The 18443-nt window shown below is 47.5% G+C and overlaps 1 protein-coding gene across 1 annotated transcript in view; it reads right to left on the bottom strand.

Annotated features, from left to right (window-relative positions):
- Positions 1–17376, bottom strand: part of LOC138468215 (xanthine dehydrogenase/oxidase-like) — a 551126-nt gene extending 533750 nt beyond the window's left edge. Inside the window, exon 1 of the mRNA XM_069608675.1 lies at positions 17144–17376. Within this exon, the coding sequence (XP_069464776.1) occupies positions 17144–17197 (54 nt within the window). The 5' untranslated portion in view covers positions 17198–17376. The remainder of the gene's footprint in view (positions 1–17143) is intronic.
- Between the last annotated feature and the right edge of the window lie 1067 nt (positions 17377–18443).

The following is an 18443-nucleotide window of genomic DNA, read 5'->3' on the forward strand; positions in this document are numbered from 1 at the left end:
CTGAATCCGGGAGAGGGGAGGCCAAGGGTGGAGGGGTACCCAAATCTTCCCAACCCGGGGTATTACCAGAGGAGGGACAGCTACCCTTCCCGGGATCAGCCCAGGGGAGAAAACAGGGCCCCGTATCAGCCTGAGCGGGTTTCCCAGTTAGAGCGCCAGGTTCAAAACATGGCGCGGGATCTGGGTCACATACTGAGGGCTCAGCAGAACCCTCAGATCGGCATGCCGGCGCAGAACGCACCCAACTCTGGACCTGGTGCTCCAGCACAATGACGGGGCAGCACCCCGATAACACACCGGTCCCCAGGGAGGAGGCACAAGGGGAAGGGGGGTGTAAAGCCTTGGAGGAAGCTTCCTTCCTCACTTGTAAACAGCCCCTGGAAACCCAGGAACCGGAAACAAAATCTCTTGCCCCGGAAAGTCTGCCTCCTAAGGAGCAGAGGGGGGGTAGGAGAAACAAAAGACCCAAACAGACTCAGTTTGAAGAGGAGGTACAGGTCTTCCAATTTGAGGGAGAGGGATCCTCAGAGGATCCTGGGAAAAGGATCCTCTCCTTCAGAGAGGGGGGAACTCCTCCCAAAGAAAAATGGGTCCCTAGGGATGCAAATCCAGACTGGGGAGATGTGGAGACTGAGCTACCGCCGCCCACCATCTCATCCCAGAACCAACAGCAAGAAAATCCCCTGGTTCAAACCCATCCTGGTGACTGCCTCCAAAAGGGGGGGGGGCGGCCCAGAACCGGAGCCAGGGGAACCCACAATGGCTCTGATCTCCAGTTGCCAAATTTTTCTTTCAGATTCCCAAGACTCTCCACAGAATTCTGCCCAAATCTCTTCGCTAGCGATGTCCAAAACCAGAAAGTTAGCCCACCGGTTGTCCAAAAATGTGCATTATCTGTGCCCCCTTGAGGAGAAGGAGGGAAGATACTATGCCCCGGTACAAGTACAGGGGCAGGGTACAATTTTGGCCCTGGTGGACACTGGATCTCAAGCTACCCTTCTGTCCAGAAGGGCCTTTGACGAACTAAATGCAGGAAGGGGAGAGAATTACCAAATTCCTCTCACCTCTCTTCCTGGACAACTGCAGAACTTTGACGGGAAGGAAATTCCTGTTGAGGGGACTGCAGACTTGGACATTAAGATCGGGCGACACAAGTTGAAACACCCGGTCATAGTTGTGACCCCAGAGGGCACCCCTTGTTTACTAGGGAATGACCTCCTGAGAAGGTTGTCACCCCTAATAGATTGCGTAAACAAGGTCCTCTGGACCCAGACTAGCCGACCAATAAAATTAAAACAGAGTGTCAACCATGTTAGTTTAAACGGCACCTGCCACATGGTTGAACAAAAATCTGACCAAGTAGAATTTCACTTCCAGAATAACCAAATTCCAGACGTGACAGTAATAGCAGTAGGACAACAGACTGGTGATGGGGGGTCCTCTCTATTTCTGAAAATCAACCTTCCTTCCAGTTTAAGGTGGTATTCCACACTGGAAGGAAACACTCTGAAATTCTATACTAACCCACAATCAGAAACTCCCACTCCTATAGTCCAGAAAGATGTGAAATCAGCTCAGAGCCTGGCTGAGATTCAGCAAATTGGAGAGCTGTTGTTCATCCCTGTTCAGTTAAATGATGGGAAGGACTCTGTTCTCGCTCGAGTGTGTGTGAACAACGGTAAGAGCTTCATCAGCGAAGCCATGTTCCGCCAACTCCCAAAAGATCCAGCCATTCCCACCTTCAAACTGATAGACAAATGGGAAATGGACCTGGAAGCGCCTAATTCCAAACACCTCCTGCCAAGCAGGTGTATGCTCAAAATCTCCATTGGCAACAAGAGCATAGTCCACAATTGTTGGGTCGTGCGAGACGTCCCTGCCGCCTTTTACTTAGGCAGTGACATTCTCAATCGCTTTGCCATTAGTTTGGACCTAATAAACTTCAAAGCTTGGTCCCGATTAGCGGATAATCCCATGGGCTTTGATGATCCAGAAAAAGCATTTAGGTCAGCTCAATTGCTACCTTATGCAGTTGAAATTCAGATCAAAGAGGAAGTCACCATCCCAGAAAGGACCCGACAATTCTCCCTGGAAGTGAAAGTTAAAAGAGGACAACATTTGAAAAACCCTAATGCTTACATACATCTAAACGCTTCTCTCCAACAGCAAGGGTTGGGGGTAAACCCAACTCCATTAGTCAACATAGAATATGACACCATTCTAATAGAGGTGGATAACAGCGACTTAAAGAGTATTACTCTAGCCGCAGGCACCATTATTGGAATGGCGGTTGATGACCGACATTTCTCCATTGATCTTGGAAATGAACTGTTAGGGCCAATCCCCAAGGACTGCTTTGACAGTGACAGTGATGACAACACAACACCAGACAGGATTTTTACCCGGCATGGGGGGAACTTCCTGGTGTACACTTCCTGCCCCTATGGTAAGGAAGATGTGACTTGTGACTTCAGGAGGGATGAGGTGATTTTCCAGGTCCATGAGGGCTGCCTTTCCCACCTGAAGCCTCCAGTCCAAATCAGCACTCTGACCAGGGACTTCTCCACCCAGCTGGAGGAGGCCACTGAAATAGCCAAACCAGAAGTCTTTCCAGGCTTCAGGCAGATGGTGGAAGAGAGAGTCAATCTAGCTGATGCCTGTGTGACTCTGGAACAAAAGCAAAAGTTGAAACAAGTTTTCTTGGATTTCCAAGATCTCTTTGCGGTAGACTCATATGACTGTGGTCGCACTGACATCCACACAACAACAATCCCCACGGACCCTGGCATGACTCCTGTGTTTGTGAAGCAATATCGCTTGCCTCTCGCATCAATGGAGTCCCTTACTGAGATAATTAAGAACCTTGAGTCCCGGGGAATAATCCGTCCAGTCCACAGCACCTTCAATAATCCGGTGCTGGGAATATTGAAGCCGAACGGCCAGTGGAGACTCTGCGCTGACCTTAGGGAGCTCAACAAACGGGTCCATACTTCCCGATGGCCTCTGCCCTACATTGACCAAGGGCTGGCCCAGATCCAGGGGTCACAGGTATTCACTGCAATAGACCTGACCAATGGATACTGGACCGTGCCTGTCAGTAGGGAGGACCAATACAAACTGGCTTTTACCTTTGGGGGCCAACAGTATACATGGACCCGGACGCCCTTCGGATACCTTAACTCCGGTAATGAGTTCAATATTTTCCTACATAAGGCCATGCCCGACCTGGGTGCAAGGGGTAACCTGGCTTATGTAGATGATGTCCTCATCAAAAGTTCATCTGTGGAGGAACACATAGCGGAGATCCGTTATGTTCTGACCCAGTTGAGAGCCGCCAGAGCAAAACTTTCCTTTCAGAAAGCACAGTGGTGTAGAACCCGTGTTAATTTCTTGGGGCATGAGATTACTCCTCAGGGTCTCTGTCCCCAGGAAAAGAAAGTGGAAGCACTTCAGAAACTGAAAGACCCCACAACTCTGCGGGAACTAAGGAGCCTCCTTGGACTGACTAATTACAGCAGAAAGTTCATTGAGGGCTACGCAGAGATCACCAGACCCCTGATTCATCTCCTGAAGGGGGGGGTCAAGTGGGAATGGGGTCCAGAACAAGCCGAGGCAGTAAAACAACTCAAAAGAAGCCTCTCACAAGCGCCTTGCCTAGCTTACCCTGTCATAAACAAGGAGTTCTTCCTGGAGACGGGGTTCTCTAATACGTGCTTGACGGCAGTATTATACCAAAAGCATGACAAGGTCAATAAAGTAATCTCCTATGCGAGCAAAACTTTATCCTCTGTGGAGGAAAAATTCAACGATTGTGAGAAGGCACTCCTGGCAACGGTGTGGGCATTGAAGAATTACCGCCCGTTTATCCAGGGGGAACACATCATAGTGGAGACTCCACACCAGCCTCTGCAATATCTCCAAAGTGACAGAATCCGGGCCGGAAATGTGAGTAATTCCCGAATTACTTCCTGGATTCTGTCAATGCAAGGCTTTCCTGTGGAGGTCAGATATGGCCAAAACAAGAAGAGTCACCTCGCGCAAGGTCTGGCTGACTTGCATGATTGTGCCAGAGAAAACTGTCTCGAGGACGAAAGTCTAAAAATAAAGGACAACATGGAGGCATACCTTAATTCCCCACACAAAGTCTTTGAAGAAGACAAGGGTGAGGGAATGCCCACTGTCTATGTGGATGGATGCTCTTACCATGTTGACAACAACGGGGAGAAAGAACTGGTGGCCGGCGTAGGGAATGCATGGGTGAATGAGTTCCCAGAACCCTCCGCTGGATACAAAATTGGTCCCCGAAGTAGTCAGGTGGCAGAATTGATGGCTGTGCATCAAGCCATCCTCACTGCTGTCCAGCATCAACTCCGCGAACTGGTCATAATCACAGATTCGGATTATGTACGGAACGGGTTCGTGGAGCACCTGGTTAATTGGAAAACCAGAGGCATGCTATGTGCTAACAACAAACCCTTGAAACATGGGAAGTTGATCCAAAACATTGATGATCTGGTCACCTCGAATGAGATGACCATCTATTGGAAAAAGATCAAGGGTCATTCCAAAGTAGAGGGACCAGACAAAACTGGAAATGACTTAGCTGACCAGCTGGCCAAAACCGGGGCCATCCAAGGGGATCTAATTGAGATTGAGTCCCTGTTGGGGGAAATCCAGGTCACTGCTATCACTAGGTCCCAGACAAATGCTCACAACGACCTTTCAATTGCACAATGGAGTAAGGAGACCCCTGATGCTGATTTGATTACCGCTCAGAAAGGGGATCCAATAATTGGTAAATTTTACCAACACCTTGAGGACCCTGAGAACTTTCCCCTTACGGATACCGATTACATTGGGAAAGAGGACCTAAGAGTGTTGATGAAATGTCCAAAAATGTTCCGGATCCAAGATGGTTTGTTGGTAAGGAAATCCAAAGCTGGCCACGATCAGTGGGTGGTTCCTACCTCATTCCGAAGCCTGATGTTAAGTCACGCCCATGATGCGGCCACCGCCGGTCATAGGGGGTTTCACACAACACTGGAAATCTTAAGAGAGGTTGCATACTGGCCACACATGGGGCAGGACCTCGACCAATACTTGAAGGGGTGTCTTGTGTGTGCACAATTTCAGCCATCCTCCCTCACGCACTGTGCGCCTCTCCAAAAGAGGGGGATGACACTGCCATGGTCAGATTTACAAATCGACTTTGCAGGCCCCGTGATTCGCTCTGCTAGGGGGAATAAGTACATGTTGACCGTCACATGCTTGTTTACCAAGTGGGTGGAATGTCTCCCAGCCCCAAATTGCAAGGCAGAAACGGCAGCTGCCTTGATGATTAACCACATCTTTTCCCGTTTTGGTCTACCTCAAAGGATTGAGTCAGACAGGGGTAGCCACTTCACCAGTGAAGTAATGACAAAGATGTGGGAGATACTGGGGGTCAAGAGAAAGCTACATATTGCTTACCGGCCAGCTTCTTCTGGGGCAGTAGAGAGATATAACCGAACCATTGTGAGCATGTTAAAGAAGTTTGTGGCAGATTCTGGGCCAAGTTGGGATATCCGATTACCTCTGGTCCTAATGGCCATCAGATCTACCCCTTCATCTGCAACCAAAATGTCACCATTTGAGTTGATGACTGGACGCAAGATGGTGCTTCCTCAGCATTTGCTCTACAGGACCCAAGAGCAGACACTGATAAATGCCTCCACTACTCATGAGTATGTGGAGAATTTAAGGAAACACCTTCAACATGCTTTTGCTTATGCTCAGCGGAATCTAGAAAGATCGGCTGATAGCATGAAGACCCACTATGACCTGAAAACTTCCAGGAAGGAATATCAGGTGGGAGACCGGGTCTATCTATACAACTTCCAAAGGAACCAGGCCAAGCAGCGCAAATTTTTGCCTACATGGAAGGGACCCTTTGAGATCATCGACAAGATCTCTCCTGTGGCCTACAAAATCCACATCCCCAAAGGTCCTTTGGCAGCGGGGGAAGACAAGTGGGTCCACATAAACCAGTTGAAATGTTGCCATCCCAGGCACGCTCTGCAACAACTGGAGGAATCCTCTGGAATCCTAGCGGGTACTGTCTCAGACTAATTCAGTTCCAACCATAAAACATACCACATCTAGTCTCTAAAATATTGTGATTTGCATGAAACTGTCTCTTAGTTATACTGTTTTTTTTTCAAAATAAGAATGTAATGTTTCGTTATGATGAAATGCATATGCTGCCCCACTATCTCAACAGTGGTGGAAAAACGTCTATGAGTAGGTATTGCCGCTTTTGCTTTATCATCCTAGGAGAGATGAAACCATGGGGAATGACCAAGGAGGACGATCCGGAGACCGCGAGCAGAGACGCAACGGGCCCGGGGTACCGCCCAATATTCCCATCAGGACCGGCGAGGAGAACCGATCGATCCTACCGGATGGAGAAAAGATGCTGAACTGTGCCATCTATTGGAAGAAGATGAAGAAACATCCCAGGTCTTGCGAGTCCCATCAGTGAAACCGAATGGCCATCGCAAGAGGGGGGCTTGTGGGATGTATTTACCCATGCATCCGAGCCCTACCTCAAAACTGTGCAGTATTGACATGGAAAACATCATGATGGCCAGAGCTTCCCAGAAAATGCACAGGGAAATGCATGAAGAATAGGCTGCCACCCATTTTTGCCGATGTTATGGGCACAGAAGGACACTGCCTAAAACCACCATTGGACTACCCACACAGTAGTCTGAAACCATTGGGAGTGGCAATGCTGATTGCCAAAAGCAAACCCATAACTGTTGGGAATTCATTTTCTTAAATCCCAAAAAGGGGTGCAGTACCAGTACTCACCACTATCCAAAAGCCGGCGTTTTAAAACAACACCAGATTTTACTTTTTGCAAAACTGAATAAATGAACCCAAAACAGGCCAAAGAAAGACTTACTGAGAGGTGGATCCAATGTAAAGTTATATTCTGAAGTGACTTGAAGGTTTATAACAAGACTGGCTTAGCTGTGGATTTCAGCAGTTTAAGTAAATTTGGACTGAAAGACACTACAAATCTAAATGTTCAAATTGACTGAGTGACCTACTTTTGAGTGTCACATAGGTTGAAATTGTTTAAATGTCATAGTTTTAAACTTAGAATCAGCATTCTAGCTGCATATGTAAAAATGTTTAGTTTTATTTGAATGCAGAAACTGGGGAACAAAAAGTGACATTTTGGCTCAAGGAACTGAATTCTGCCTGGCAACTACCCCCCATCAGGAGTGAAACTTGAGTCACAGCTGTGTTCCCAGGCCTAGCTGCCCTTTTGCTGCTCACACCAAAAGGGATATGACACTTCCCTGATTGAATTACCTGGGCTCTGCAGGAAATTGAACAAAGCCCTGTCCTGACTCAGGCAAATGTTTTATTGGCGGGAGTCGTAAATGGAGCTTCCTCTTGGCAGAAGCTGGGAGGGGCAGGGTCTCTGAGCTTGCCAGAAACTGGAAAGACTGGTTTCTGTACCATGTGACCTGAAAAGACACACCTCTATAGCCAGAATATGGTTTTAGAAAAAGATGAATAACTCATAGTACGGACTTGTGAAAATTGTATAAATGACACCATAATTCTTGTGATTTTTCTGCCCACATTTTAAGAGGTTTTTAGAACCGGTGGCATGTTCAGGGGGGTTTTAGCGGAAAAGAGGATATTACTCAAAATGTGTGCATGTGAAAAATCTGACACTTCATCAACTAATGTCCATACTCCTTGCGCACATGTGTGTAAATTTGGGGTAATGTCCGGAATTGCAAAATCAGTTAAAAAGTGAAATATGTGCCATTTCTGAATGCAAGCCCCCAGGAAGAGCAAAGTTTGGACAGGGTATATCTCCTGTGATATGTGATGTGTGCATGTAATTTTAAACCAATGTTTACCTGTGCAAATATGTCTTTTGTTATCAAATATAGAATGTGTGCAATTTGACTGGGGAGTGTCCTCTCTGCAAGGCTGTAAAATGACATCACTCTGACACAATTTAGCTCCCCCAATCAAATGTGAAATGGAAGTTTGACCAATTAGAAGCTGAGAGAGAGGTAGGGTCAGTGATGCTAGAACACACCCACATTCTAAACACATAAAAGCAGACAGACAGGACAGATAGGGACCTTCAAATCCATTTGCAGCTGGAAGCTCTGCGGGGAAAATCCATACCTTGCCTCCATCAAACCTCCAGAGAGCCAACCTAGAGACTTCAATCTATCCAGAACTAGAGACTCAGACCAGACCAGCAGAGTAGAGCTGACCTGTTAGCAGAACCAGAGAGAGCTGACCCAGATCACTGTGAAGTGCAGAGACCAGAGGCGAGTTTAAAACCTGACCAGATCCATGGCGAGGCCCATTTCACTCAAGAATATAGTGTGAGTACATAGCAAAACTGTGCAGAACCAATCTCTTAGTTAAAATAATATAATTCAATCCTATTTTAATCTAAGTAGAACTGTCTCCTAACTGTCAACTGTCATTTGTAAAGCTGTCACTTGTCATTTTCTAGTTGCAAGCTGCACTTGTCTTTTTGAACTTTAAAATTTCAAATCTGAAAAACGACCTTTATTTAATCGCTCATATCTCCGCAACCGTTTGTGCTAGAGACTTGCAGTAACTTTCCCCTGGAAGCTGAGAATCGTGGCTTTCCTACGGACCTACATTCCTACCCCCTATAGTTTTGCCGTAATCGTGAAAAACGCACTCGCGAATTTTGCCGCGATTTGCACATTTCTCCACGTGTGAAAACAGAAGCTTCTTGCTTTCAGTTGCTAAAAATTCGTTTAACCTGCTAGTTACACCCTAGATCCTTGCTAAAGTGAGCCTGGACTAATATTAACTAGATACCACTCACCCTGAACTTCTAGAGGGAATTAAAAGCAAATTTAGCATATTTTTCACTACATTGCCAGCGCCTATCAAAGCATTTTGCCTGTTTTTTCAACGTCTGTAGTCTAAGTTGCTGGGTGAACTGAATTACATTTGAATTGCATTTCTGAGAACTGTGTGCTTCCTTCCATTTCCTTGCATTGCATAAAAGGGGGGGTGAATTGTCCAAGAAAGTGATTACATTGTTTTTGCTGAAATCCTATCAAGTTATTTTCTGTACTGCATTTCATTCCACATTGCATCCATTTGAAACCATAAAAGTATTGTTGCTATCTTATCCATTTCATGTCAACTCCTTAGTGATTATCAAGAAGTGTGCTAGTGCCAGATTCTCCATTGTTAATCTTTATCATACCAGATTAAGTGTGATATTCAATTATTAATTTATTATAAAGTGTGATATATATATCTATATTGTTTAAAGTCTCAAATAAACCTTTTAACTTGCAAAACAGAACTACTTCTTGGCTCAGTGGGGTCAGGAGGATTCCAAGAGAGGGGTGTTATATAGGGGTAGTCATCCAGAACGCATGAACTGGACATAAAGGTATATCAATAAGGGTTTTCATTCAGTATTCTAGACTAGGCGTTGACTTAGCTGTAGTGTTGAATTGAATCCTCTTACAAATGGTAGGTTATGGCGAAGCCGTTCCGTCATCCCGATGTGATGGCATTTACCAGAGCCTGCACATCACATATGTAATACTGTGTTCCAGCAGAACACTCCATGCCTGATCCTGCGCTAGACGTATGCACCAGGGGGTTGCCTTGTGTCGCTTGTAGGTTGGATGCAGTGTGGTGCCCACATCCAGGAAATGCAAGGCACCAAAAACTGTCCTGACAAGTAAACGTTGCACCTTGGCACTGGCGTAAAAGGGGCCCCTGCAGCCCCCGCGGTATGGGGGGCCCCACCAGCACATGTCCTGGGAGGGGGCCCCACTTGTAGAAACAATTTCTTTATGAAGGCAGAGTGACAACAAAAAGAAACTTTCTTTTTGAAGTCTGAGGGCTGCGCCCTCCACATGGCATGGAAGACCCTAGGTGGGAGGCTTCCATGTCATGGGGTGGGGGGAGCCTTATGACTTCAAAGAGAAATAGTTTATTTTTGAAGTCACTCTGCCTTCACAAAGAAATTATTTCCGTTATGGATCGGTCCTTAACGGAAATAATTTCTTTATGAAGTCAAAGTGACTTCAAAAAGAAACGATGGGCCTCATTACGTGTTTGGCGGTAACCGTGCCGGTGCTACCAGCAGGTTGCTGCCGGACCCGTAATGATTTACCGGAGCCCGACTTCCCGGTAACACTGGGGTATTAGAACCCCGGCGGTCTGGGAAGTCACGCCGGCAAATGGTATGTCCCCATTTCCATAAAGTCCTATCGGACTCTATGGGAATGGGGACGACAGAAGCACCGGCACCGTTAATAACGGTGCCGGTGCTTCAGTGAGAACTATGCGGGTGGTTTTGAAGTGTTAGGGCTCCCCTCAACGCCATGGACATGTGCGTGTGCGAGTGTATGTTGAAAGGGTGCACACTTAAATGCATAGGTGGCTGCCTGTGTGAGTGTATGGTGAAAGGGTGCACACTTAAATGTATGGGTGAGTGCCTGGGTGTGTGTGTCTGTATGGTGAAAGGATGCACATGTAAATGTACGGGTGGCTGCCTGGGTGTGCCTGTATGGTGAAAGGGTGCACACATGGCTGGCTGCATGGGTGTGCCAGTATGGTGAAAGAATGCACACTTAAATGTATGGATGGCTGGGTGTGCATGTGTGTATATGGTGAATGGTGTGTGTGCTTGTGTTCAGGGGCGCAACAAAACCTACATTTCGGGGGCTAACCCTTCAAATGTTGGGAGAGGCGCTAACTTCATGGGCGGTGGGCGAGGGGCAAACTTATTTGTTTGGGGCATCTAATTTCTTTACACATTTTAATGAGACTATTCTAGTGCAGCTTCAATGTTACAAGCAGTTAACTCTCTTCTTTAAGGTTGAAAGCACCCACTTATGGACTGCTTTGAGAATGAGTGGTCTTCTGTTCCTTCTCTACCCTTCCAATCACTTCCCTGGCATGCAAGTATTAAACCCAAATCACGATTTCAATCGCCTAAAAAATTTGGCATTTGAATGCAGGTACTAACAGTGAAATGCTTTATGTTATTAATTGCTGGGTTCTTGTTAACAGCGAAACCCAGGTGCCGTTTAACATCTGTGTCCTGTTCTGTCTGGCAACTGCTCTGAAAGTCAGCCAGGTCGAGTCAACATAGCCCAGCATTTCAGGGGGGGGGTGCTGAATACCAGTCAACTCAATGGTGTTGCACCAATACTTTTGTTTAATGCCTGGATTACTTATTGGTAATCTTTGTTACTCCTATCCCTATTCTTCCTCGTGCCAGTGTGTATGAGACAGTACTTGTGTATAAGGCACTCTGCCTCATACACAAGTACTGGGATGAGGTAGAGGTACATGGAGATAATGCCTGAATTAGCTACCTGTAATCCTCATTACTCCTAGGCCCACTCTTGCTCATCCCAGTCCTTACCTATGAGGCAAGGAGCCTCAACCATAAGCTCTGGCGCAAGGAAGAGGGATGTGGAGGTAATTCTAGGCCAAGGAGCCGATTTTTGAGGTTGGGGTGGGAAGAAGAGGGAATGTGTGGGAGGGGCAGGATTGTACGACAAATCATAATGGCTGTCCATGACCAGGCTAAGCAGGCATGATATGTGGTATTAGTGGCTAGGGAGGCATTTTGGTGCAGCCAGTCTAGTCATTCCTCAGTTTGGTATGACTTTGTTTTAAACTGGGCATTTCTGATAAAGCAGTCCTGCTAAGTGAATTACCTGGCTAGACTGCCATTTAGGTGCTGCCAGTCTAGCCTTTTCTTACTGCAGCACTGTATATTTTTCTGGGCATCTGTGATCAAATGATATGAAATAAGTAATTTATAACGCGCCTGCACACAAGTGTTTCTAGGCGCGACAAGACAAGGGAGGGAAGATAGAGGGAGGACAAGACAAATGATCTTACTAGGCCTTGTGTCATTCAGATCGTACAAGTGCGAGAACGAGAAGTGCAAGGGGAAAGGGAGGGGGAAGTGCAAGGGAGAGGGGAGGGAAAAACAGGGCAGCAATACTCTGAGTAAGTGCAGCCATTGCAACATGGCTCTGGGTAGTGCAAGGAGAACAAGGGACTATAGGGTTACAGTTACAGCTCCTGAGTGCATGGTAGGCCCAGAGGCAGTGCAAGGGTGACTGATCAAGAAAGAGTCTGGACTCAGTGAGACTCTGAGGGTAGCCAAGCAACCAGTCGGTACAGCAGACAGGTAGGTCAGGTAGGCCAGCAGTGGAGGGAGAGAGAGAAAGCAGAGGAGTAGAGGAAAGTTTTGAGCTGCTTCCGGAACTTCAGGTGGTCCGGCTCAAGTTTGAGAGGGGCAGGACGGCTATTCCAGAGGGAGGCACCTGCAGAGGAGAGAGATCTACCCCCCACTCTCTGCCTGGAGAAGTGTCTAACCCTTAGAGAGTTGAAGGTAGCTGAGCGAAGGGCTCGAGAAGGACGATATTTTGGAAGGGGGCGTTGGATGTAGTGCGGGCCTTGGGCCCACAAAGCCTTGTGGACAATGCAAAGGGTCTGAAACTTGATACTTGCAGCAACTAGGAGCCAGTGGAGAGATTTCAGGGCTGAAGAGATACGATCCCTGGGCTTGAGGCCAAGGATCAGTCTTGCAGTCCTGTTCTGGATTAGTTGCAGAGGGTAGAGGAAGGCAGATTGAGAAAGAGGCTGTTTCAGTAGTCCAGTCTAGAGAGAACAAGTGCTCTGGAGACAGTGAGCTTCTGGGAGAAAGTGAAAAAGAGAAGAGCCCCTTTGAAGAGGAGCAGCTGGTAGTGGGACTTCTTGGTGACGTCCGAGATGTGAGGAGAGAAAGAGAGAGTGGCGTCAAAGATGACACGAGGGTTGTTTGCCACACAGGAAGGCGAAGGAAGAGGGCCCAAGGCTTGCGGCCAGAGTGAGAGAGGGAAAGCAGGGGCAGGAGTCCAAATGAGAAGGATCTCCGTCTTACTGACATTAAGGCAGAGATCATTGGAGGCACACCAATCCTGAATCGCGGATAGACAGTCGTTAATGAGCGAGAGAGGAGAGGAGTCTGAGGGGAGCCTGGAGGAAAGCAGAATGTCATCCGCATAACACTGAAAATTAGAGGAGAATGTAGAGATCAGATGGGCCAAAGGGGCCACGTAGAGGTTGAAAAACCAGAGTGAGAGGATGGAGCGGAGAGAAAGGGACCAAGTTGGACCTGGGAGGGGCAGTCCAAGAGGTAGGAGGACAGCCACTCAAGGGCCTGATCAGTGATGCCCAGGTTCTCATGGAGTCGATTGATCAGGAGTGATCAGGATGGCATGGTTGACCGTGTCGAAAGCAGAGGAAAGAGGAAGGAGGATGAGGACAGAAGGAATGCTGGAATCAAGGTTAGAAAGCAGATCTTCACAGGTGTTCAGGACAGCAGTTTCCGTGCCTCTGGCAGCTCTGAAGCAAGACTGATGGTCATGGAGACAACCAACAGATTCCGTGTAGAGAGTAAGCTGGGAGATGAGCAGCTTTTCCAACAGTTTGCCCAGGAAACGGGTGATGGAGATTGGGCGATAAGTGCCCGGCAGGCAGGATCGGCAGACGGCTTCTTGAGGAGTGGATGCATAAGGGAGTGCTTAATGGGAGAGGGGAACGTTCCAGTGGCGAAAGAGTCATTACAGAAATCGGTCAAGGCTGGAGCGAGGATGTCAATATGGTTCTTGATGGCTCTGATGGAGCAGGAGAGCACCTGTTTGGATGACACTTTCATAGATCAGACTTATCTGGAAACCTTGTCAGGTGTTATCAGAGAGAAAGAGGAGAAAGGAGGAAGAGAGGTAGTGATGGCCAAAGGGGGGGTCGAGAGAGGAAGAGGAGATGGAGAACAGGATTTCCTGAGTTTTAGCAGAGATGTGAGATGACAGAGCCATACAGAGGGCCTGGGAGGGAACAGGAGAGGTAAAGACCACAACAGAATTGACCAGTTCCTTTCAGATTTTAGAGAGTTTGGCCGTGTTGTTAGAGGCCACAGAGACACGGGCTTGAATGTGTGTTCTCTGCTTGATGCGTGTTGTTGCTTTGACTGGCATTTTGGTGCAACCAGTCCAGATATGTCTAAATGTGGCCTGGCAAGCTTTACTATATTGTGATTACGTGTCTACACTGGTCTACATTGTGCAGCCAGTGGGACATGTTTTCATTGTGGCATGGCATTTTTAATAGCAAAGCATTAATGTTCCTGTGCACTGTTGGTGACTTGCTTGTATTGGATTGGTGTTACCCTACAAAACAATTGCATACACTCTGGCTTTGTAGCCAATTTTTCTCAGAAAGATTGCTGTATATTGCATTAAAACACATATTTATATCTTTCTCCTAGTGCAGTATGCGGACAAGCCATAGAACAAAACACTCACGCACTGCAAACAAGAACCACTCTGCACACCAACCTACCAGCCATGAGATACAACCAAAGGATCAGATGTGTTGAAGACCAGGCATGCTTATCCAAAGCTGGTGACCCCTTAGAAAGAGCCACTCTGGCACCTCCGGTCATGAGCCAGCTACCTTCTGGCACTCTCCGATTAAACAAGCACAAAATCCACTCCACATTCCACTCACCAGCACCAAGCATGGCATCACAGTGGCATTCGTAGCAGCAACCATACTCAACATGCAAGGCAGAGTAAGGCACATGCACAAGGGACAGCACACCTATGAACAGCTCAGAAGCAGGGAAGCAAGGGGGAGCTGGCCATTTCCCAATACACAACCTCCTGCCTCCCACAGGGGTGGCAGACACCGCGCTTGAACAAAGCACTTCATTTGTTCACTTCATTTAAGTACAATAACGTGCACACTGGAGTGTGTGGTGCGGCCACTGACCCGCAGGTTGCTGCGCAACCACGTTTTGATCAGCCAGCATCCGGCACACCCTGTGTGTTAAAGTCCTTCCAGGGCACACAAGAAGATGTTGCAATAATCTATCTATGCCAGTAATGGTTACTGTAAATCGCTTTCATGACTGGCATAGATTGTGGATGCAGCTTAATGCAAGTGATTTACAGTGACCGTTACTGGCATTACTGGAATAGATAGATTGTGGCTACAGCTTCAGGCAAGTGGTGGCCAATGGCCATTTCTGATAAGTGATTCACATTAGCTATTACTGACATAGACAGATTGCGGCCACAGCTTCAAGGAAGGGATTTGCAGTGACCATTGTTGTAATAGATAGATTGTGGCAACAACCTCATGCAAGTGATTTAAAGTGACCAGTACTGGGACAGATACTTTTGGGCTGCAGCTTCTTGAAAATGGTGTAAACGGATCCTGAGTTAGTGACATGGGATTTACTGGATATTCTTATATTATTACCCCAGAGAACCAACTGTACATTGCATGGCATTTTACCCCATTATTCTCAAACATTCTGTTGTAAAATGTACCATTTAAGCAAATGATTATAAAATGTTATCCATGGCACACCCACCCTGCACTTCCATATTGTACGCTATCCGCCCACTTTTTTGAGAGGGTGGGCACAGTCACCCTGTGTGTTTAAGAAACCAACAAACAAAATAATTAACAGGCTGATCTCTGACACAAAACACTTAACGACATGACCAACGGGAGTCGTTCATTGTGGAGCCTTAAACTCTCTCATATTGGCATCTTACTATACAGGGCATGTTTGGCTGAGGGTCTTCGCTGAAAAAGGTGTCTCATTGTATACTTAAGCAGTGAGGTAGTACGAACATCGGTGCTGTTGGCAAATGCTTTTTTTATCGGGTGCGATTTCCTTTTTCAATCGTGAAACAAAAGTTGAATGATATTTGCATATTTCACTTTGATGCCCCGTGACGTCACTTTCCCATGAGCTTCAGAGTTCCCCTGCTTTTTTTCAGGACTCCAACCATGCATGCACATTTTGAAGAGCGCACAAAGTGCCGCAAAAACACACGGGGGGGCGGGGAGGGGGGGGGGGGGGTAATTGGGATGTTGCTACCGCCAAGAAAGAAGGATGAGTTCTCGGATTATCGTAGCGGACAGAAGCTGATGAGGTGCTGCAAAGCACGAGCCAATCAGACCCATCTACTTATTCATCAAACATGGCTCGTGCGGCTGATCGATCGTGGCACTGGGCAATCCTCACAGGACATATAAACCCATGGAATGTTACACATGTTGCCCCATTTCTAAGCATGACTGCTTTGTGCGCTTGTTACCAGTGTTGAACATGGAAATCGTTTGCTATGGGATACCGCTAGGGACAGGTGGAGGAGGGGGGGGGGGGGGGGGTTGTTGCAGGAGCAGGGTTGTGAGCGTAGCTGGTTTGTTGTCAGCCCCTCACGAACCTTTCCCTCTCGGAAGATATTCATTATCAACACCTGGAAAATAACCGAAGAGAGGAGGAACGTTGCCTGTGATGTTGCTGGCAATGTATAAAAAGTGCACACCTTTTATACATAAAAACATATATGTAAACACACGATTTCCAGGTTCAAGGGACCTGGTGTCCAAGTCCTATGTCTTGGTCCTAACAACCTGGGTCCGAATCCGGCTTCAGCACCGTGCGAAGTCCGAAGACATTAAACCAATTGGGAGCTGTAAATGTGTTTGCCGGACCAAAGTCCAGCAGTTCTTACTACAGGTGACTAAGCATACAGACGAGCGAGGTGGCGCTCTTCGGGGAATAAAGTTTGCCTCCCATGGGAATAATTCCCGGTACTTGTGCTGACAGCATGACATGTATTGTATTTGTGAGGGAAACGAGTGTCGGAAAAGTGCCTTCACTGCTCAGAAATGACTTAGCCCTGCTTTGATCTTAATGGGGAGCAGCACCAATTTCCAAAACGCCTCAAAGGTTCCACCTGCCGCGTGGACCCGTGGATTGCGCGAGGGTCGCGGGTTCGAATCCCCGTAAATGCGCTAGATTTTCGAGGGCAGATAAAAGTATCTCCCTAGAGCCTCAGTAACGGCAGTGATGATAAGCTAGTCTAAAATCGTTGCAACACACATTATCTGTATGACAATAATTGTGCATTCTTCTTTATACGGCATTTGTGCATTTGTTTAGTAAAAAAACCGCACAGGTTATCACTTTACCCTGGAATGCAATTAAATGCTTGACAGGTGCCAGTTCTGCAAATCATACCTTTTTGCCGTTCACAAAGAAAACCAATTCATCCATTCGATGTTCTGTAGCCATGGTGGCCGGGGATCTCCCGAGCAGGTTCCAGACCAGGGTAGAGAGAGGGTAGCTTGTGGAATGTTACAGGGCTGCAATCCCAAATCCCTCCGCGCGTCGGCGCTATAGAGCCCCGACTATAGCCAGGCAGCAAGCGGCGCTCCTCGGGGCCGGCAGTGCTCAGACACACTGGCAGCGAGTGTCGCGCGGCAGGCAGGCAGGCATCCCTAGACTTTGGAGCTCTTATTACGAAATGAGGGGAGGAGTGGGCACACCCTCTCGCAAGGCCAATGGGGTGTCTCTAGTATCTGCTGCACATGTCCTGGGATTGTTATGTACTCCATGCAATGGTGTTTGCATGTCCTTGTTAAGCTTTACTGTTTGATGACTTCTATTTTTGTGTTTTAAATAACCTTTGCTCTTCACCCATACCCCCCCTTTTCTGTTGCTATTCTCTAGTCAGTGTCACGTATTTATTTCAGCCGCTGATAGTCAATTATTTGCATTATAGTGTCAACCAATTCATTTGTGTGAACCCCCCTGTCCGTCCCTTATGGCAGGGCTCTGTGTGTGATTTGCTCTACAACTCCCATGGTACTTCGCTGTTGACTAGGCTGGGTAGGGATGATGGGGGATGTAGTCAAACACATCTGGAGAGCCAAAGGTGCTTTATGGAATTTGTAGCCTGCAGGTGCGGATGTCTTGCACACATCCTGGCTCTAATGTAGTTCCAGCGGCCCCAGCCCCTCGTACCTCCAGCTTAGCTGCATTCGCTGGCATGGATCCAGTGCTGGTGTGTGGATGTGGGACTTCCCTGAATGGATACTGATCGAGCCGGTGATGGTGGTTCATGAGTTCCCTGAGGTTCATAGCCACGCAGCAAGTCAGTGTATTCTGGCAGGTTTATTGTAGGCCTAGGTAGTTGGGTGTGTGTGTGCATGCGTGTGTCGCACGAATCCAATGCTGGTGTGTGGATGTGGGACTTCCCTGAATGGATACTGATCGAGCCGGTGATGGTGGTTCATGAGTTCCCTGAGGTTCATATCCACGCAGCAAGTCAGTGTATTTTGGCAGGTTTATTGTAGGCCTTGGTAGTTGGGTGCGTGTGTGCATGCGTGTGTCGCATGAATCCAATGCTGGTGTGTGGATGTGGGATTTCCCTGAAAGGATACTGATCGAGCCGGTGATGGTGGTTCATGAGTTCCCTGAGGTTCATAGCCACGCAGCAAGTCAGTGTATTTTGGCAGGTTTATTGTAGGCCTAGGTA

Source organism: Ambystoma mexicanum, chromosome 4q (genome assembly GCF_040938575.1).
Source record: "Ambystoma mexicanum isolate Mex_15411 chromosome 4q, UKY_AmexF1_1, whole genome shotgun sequence".
Classification (NCBI taxonomy): domain Eukaryota; kingdom Metazoa; phylum Chordata; class Amphibia; order Caudata; family Ambystomatidae; genus Ambystoma; species Ambystoma mexicanum.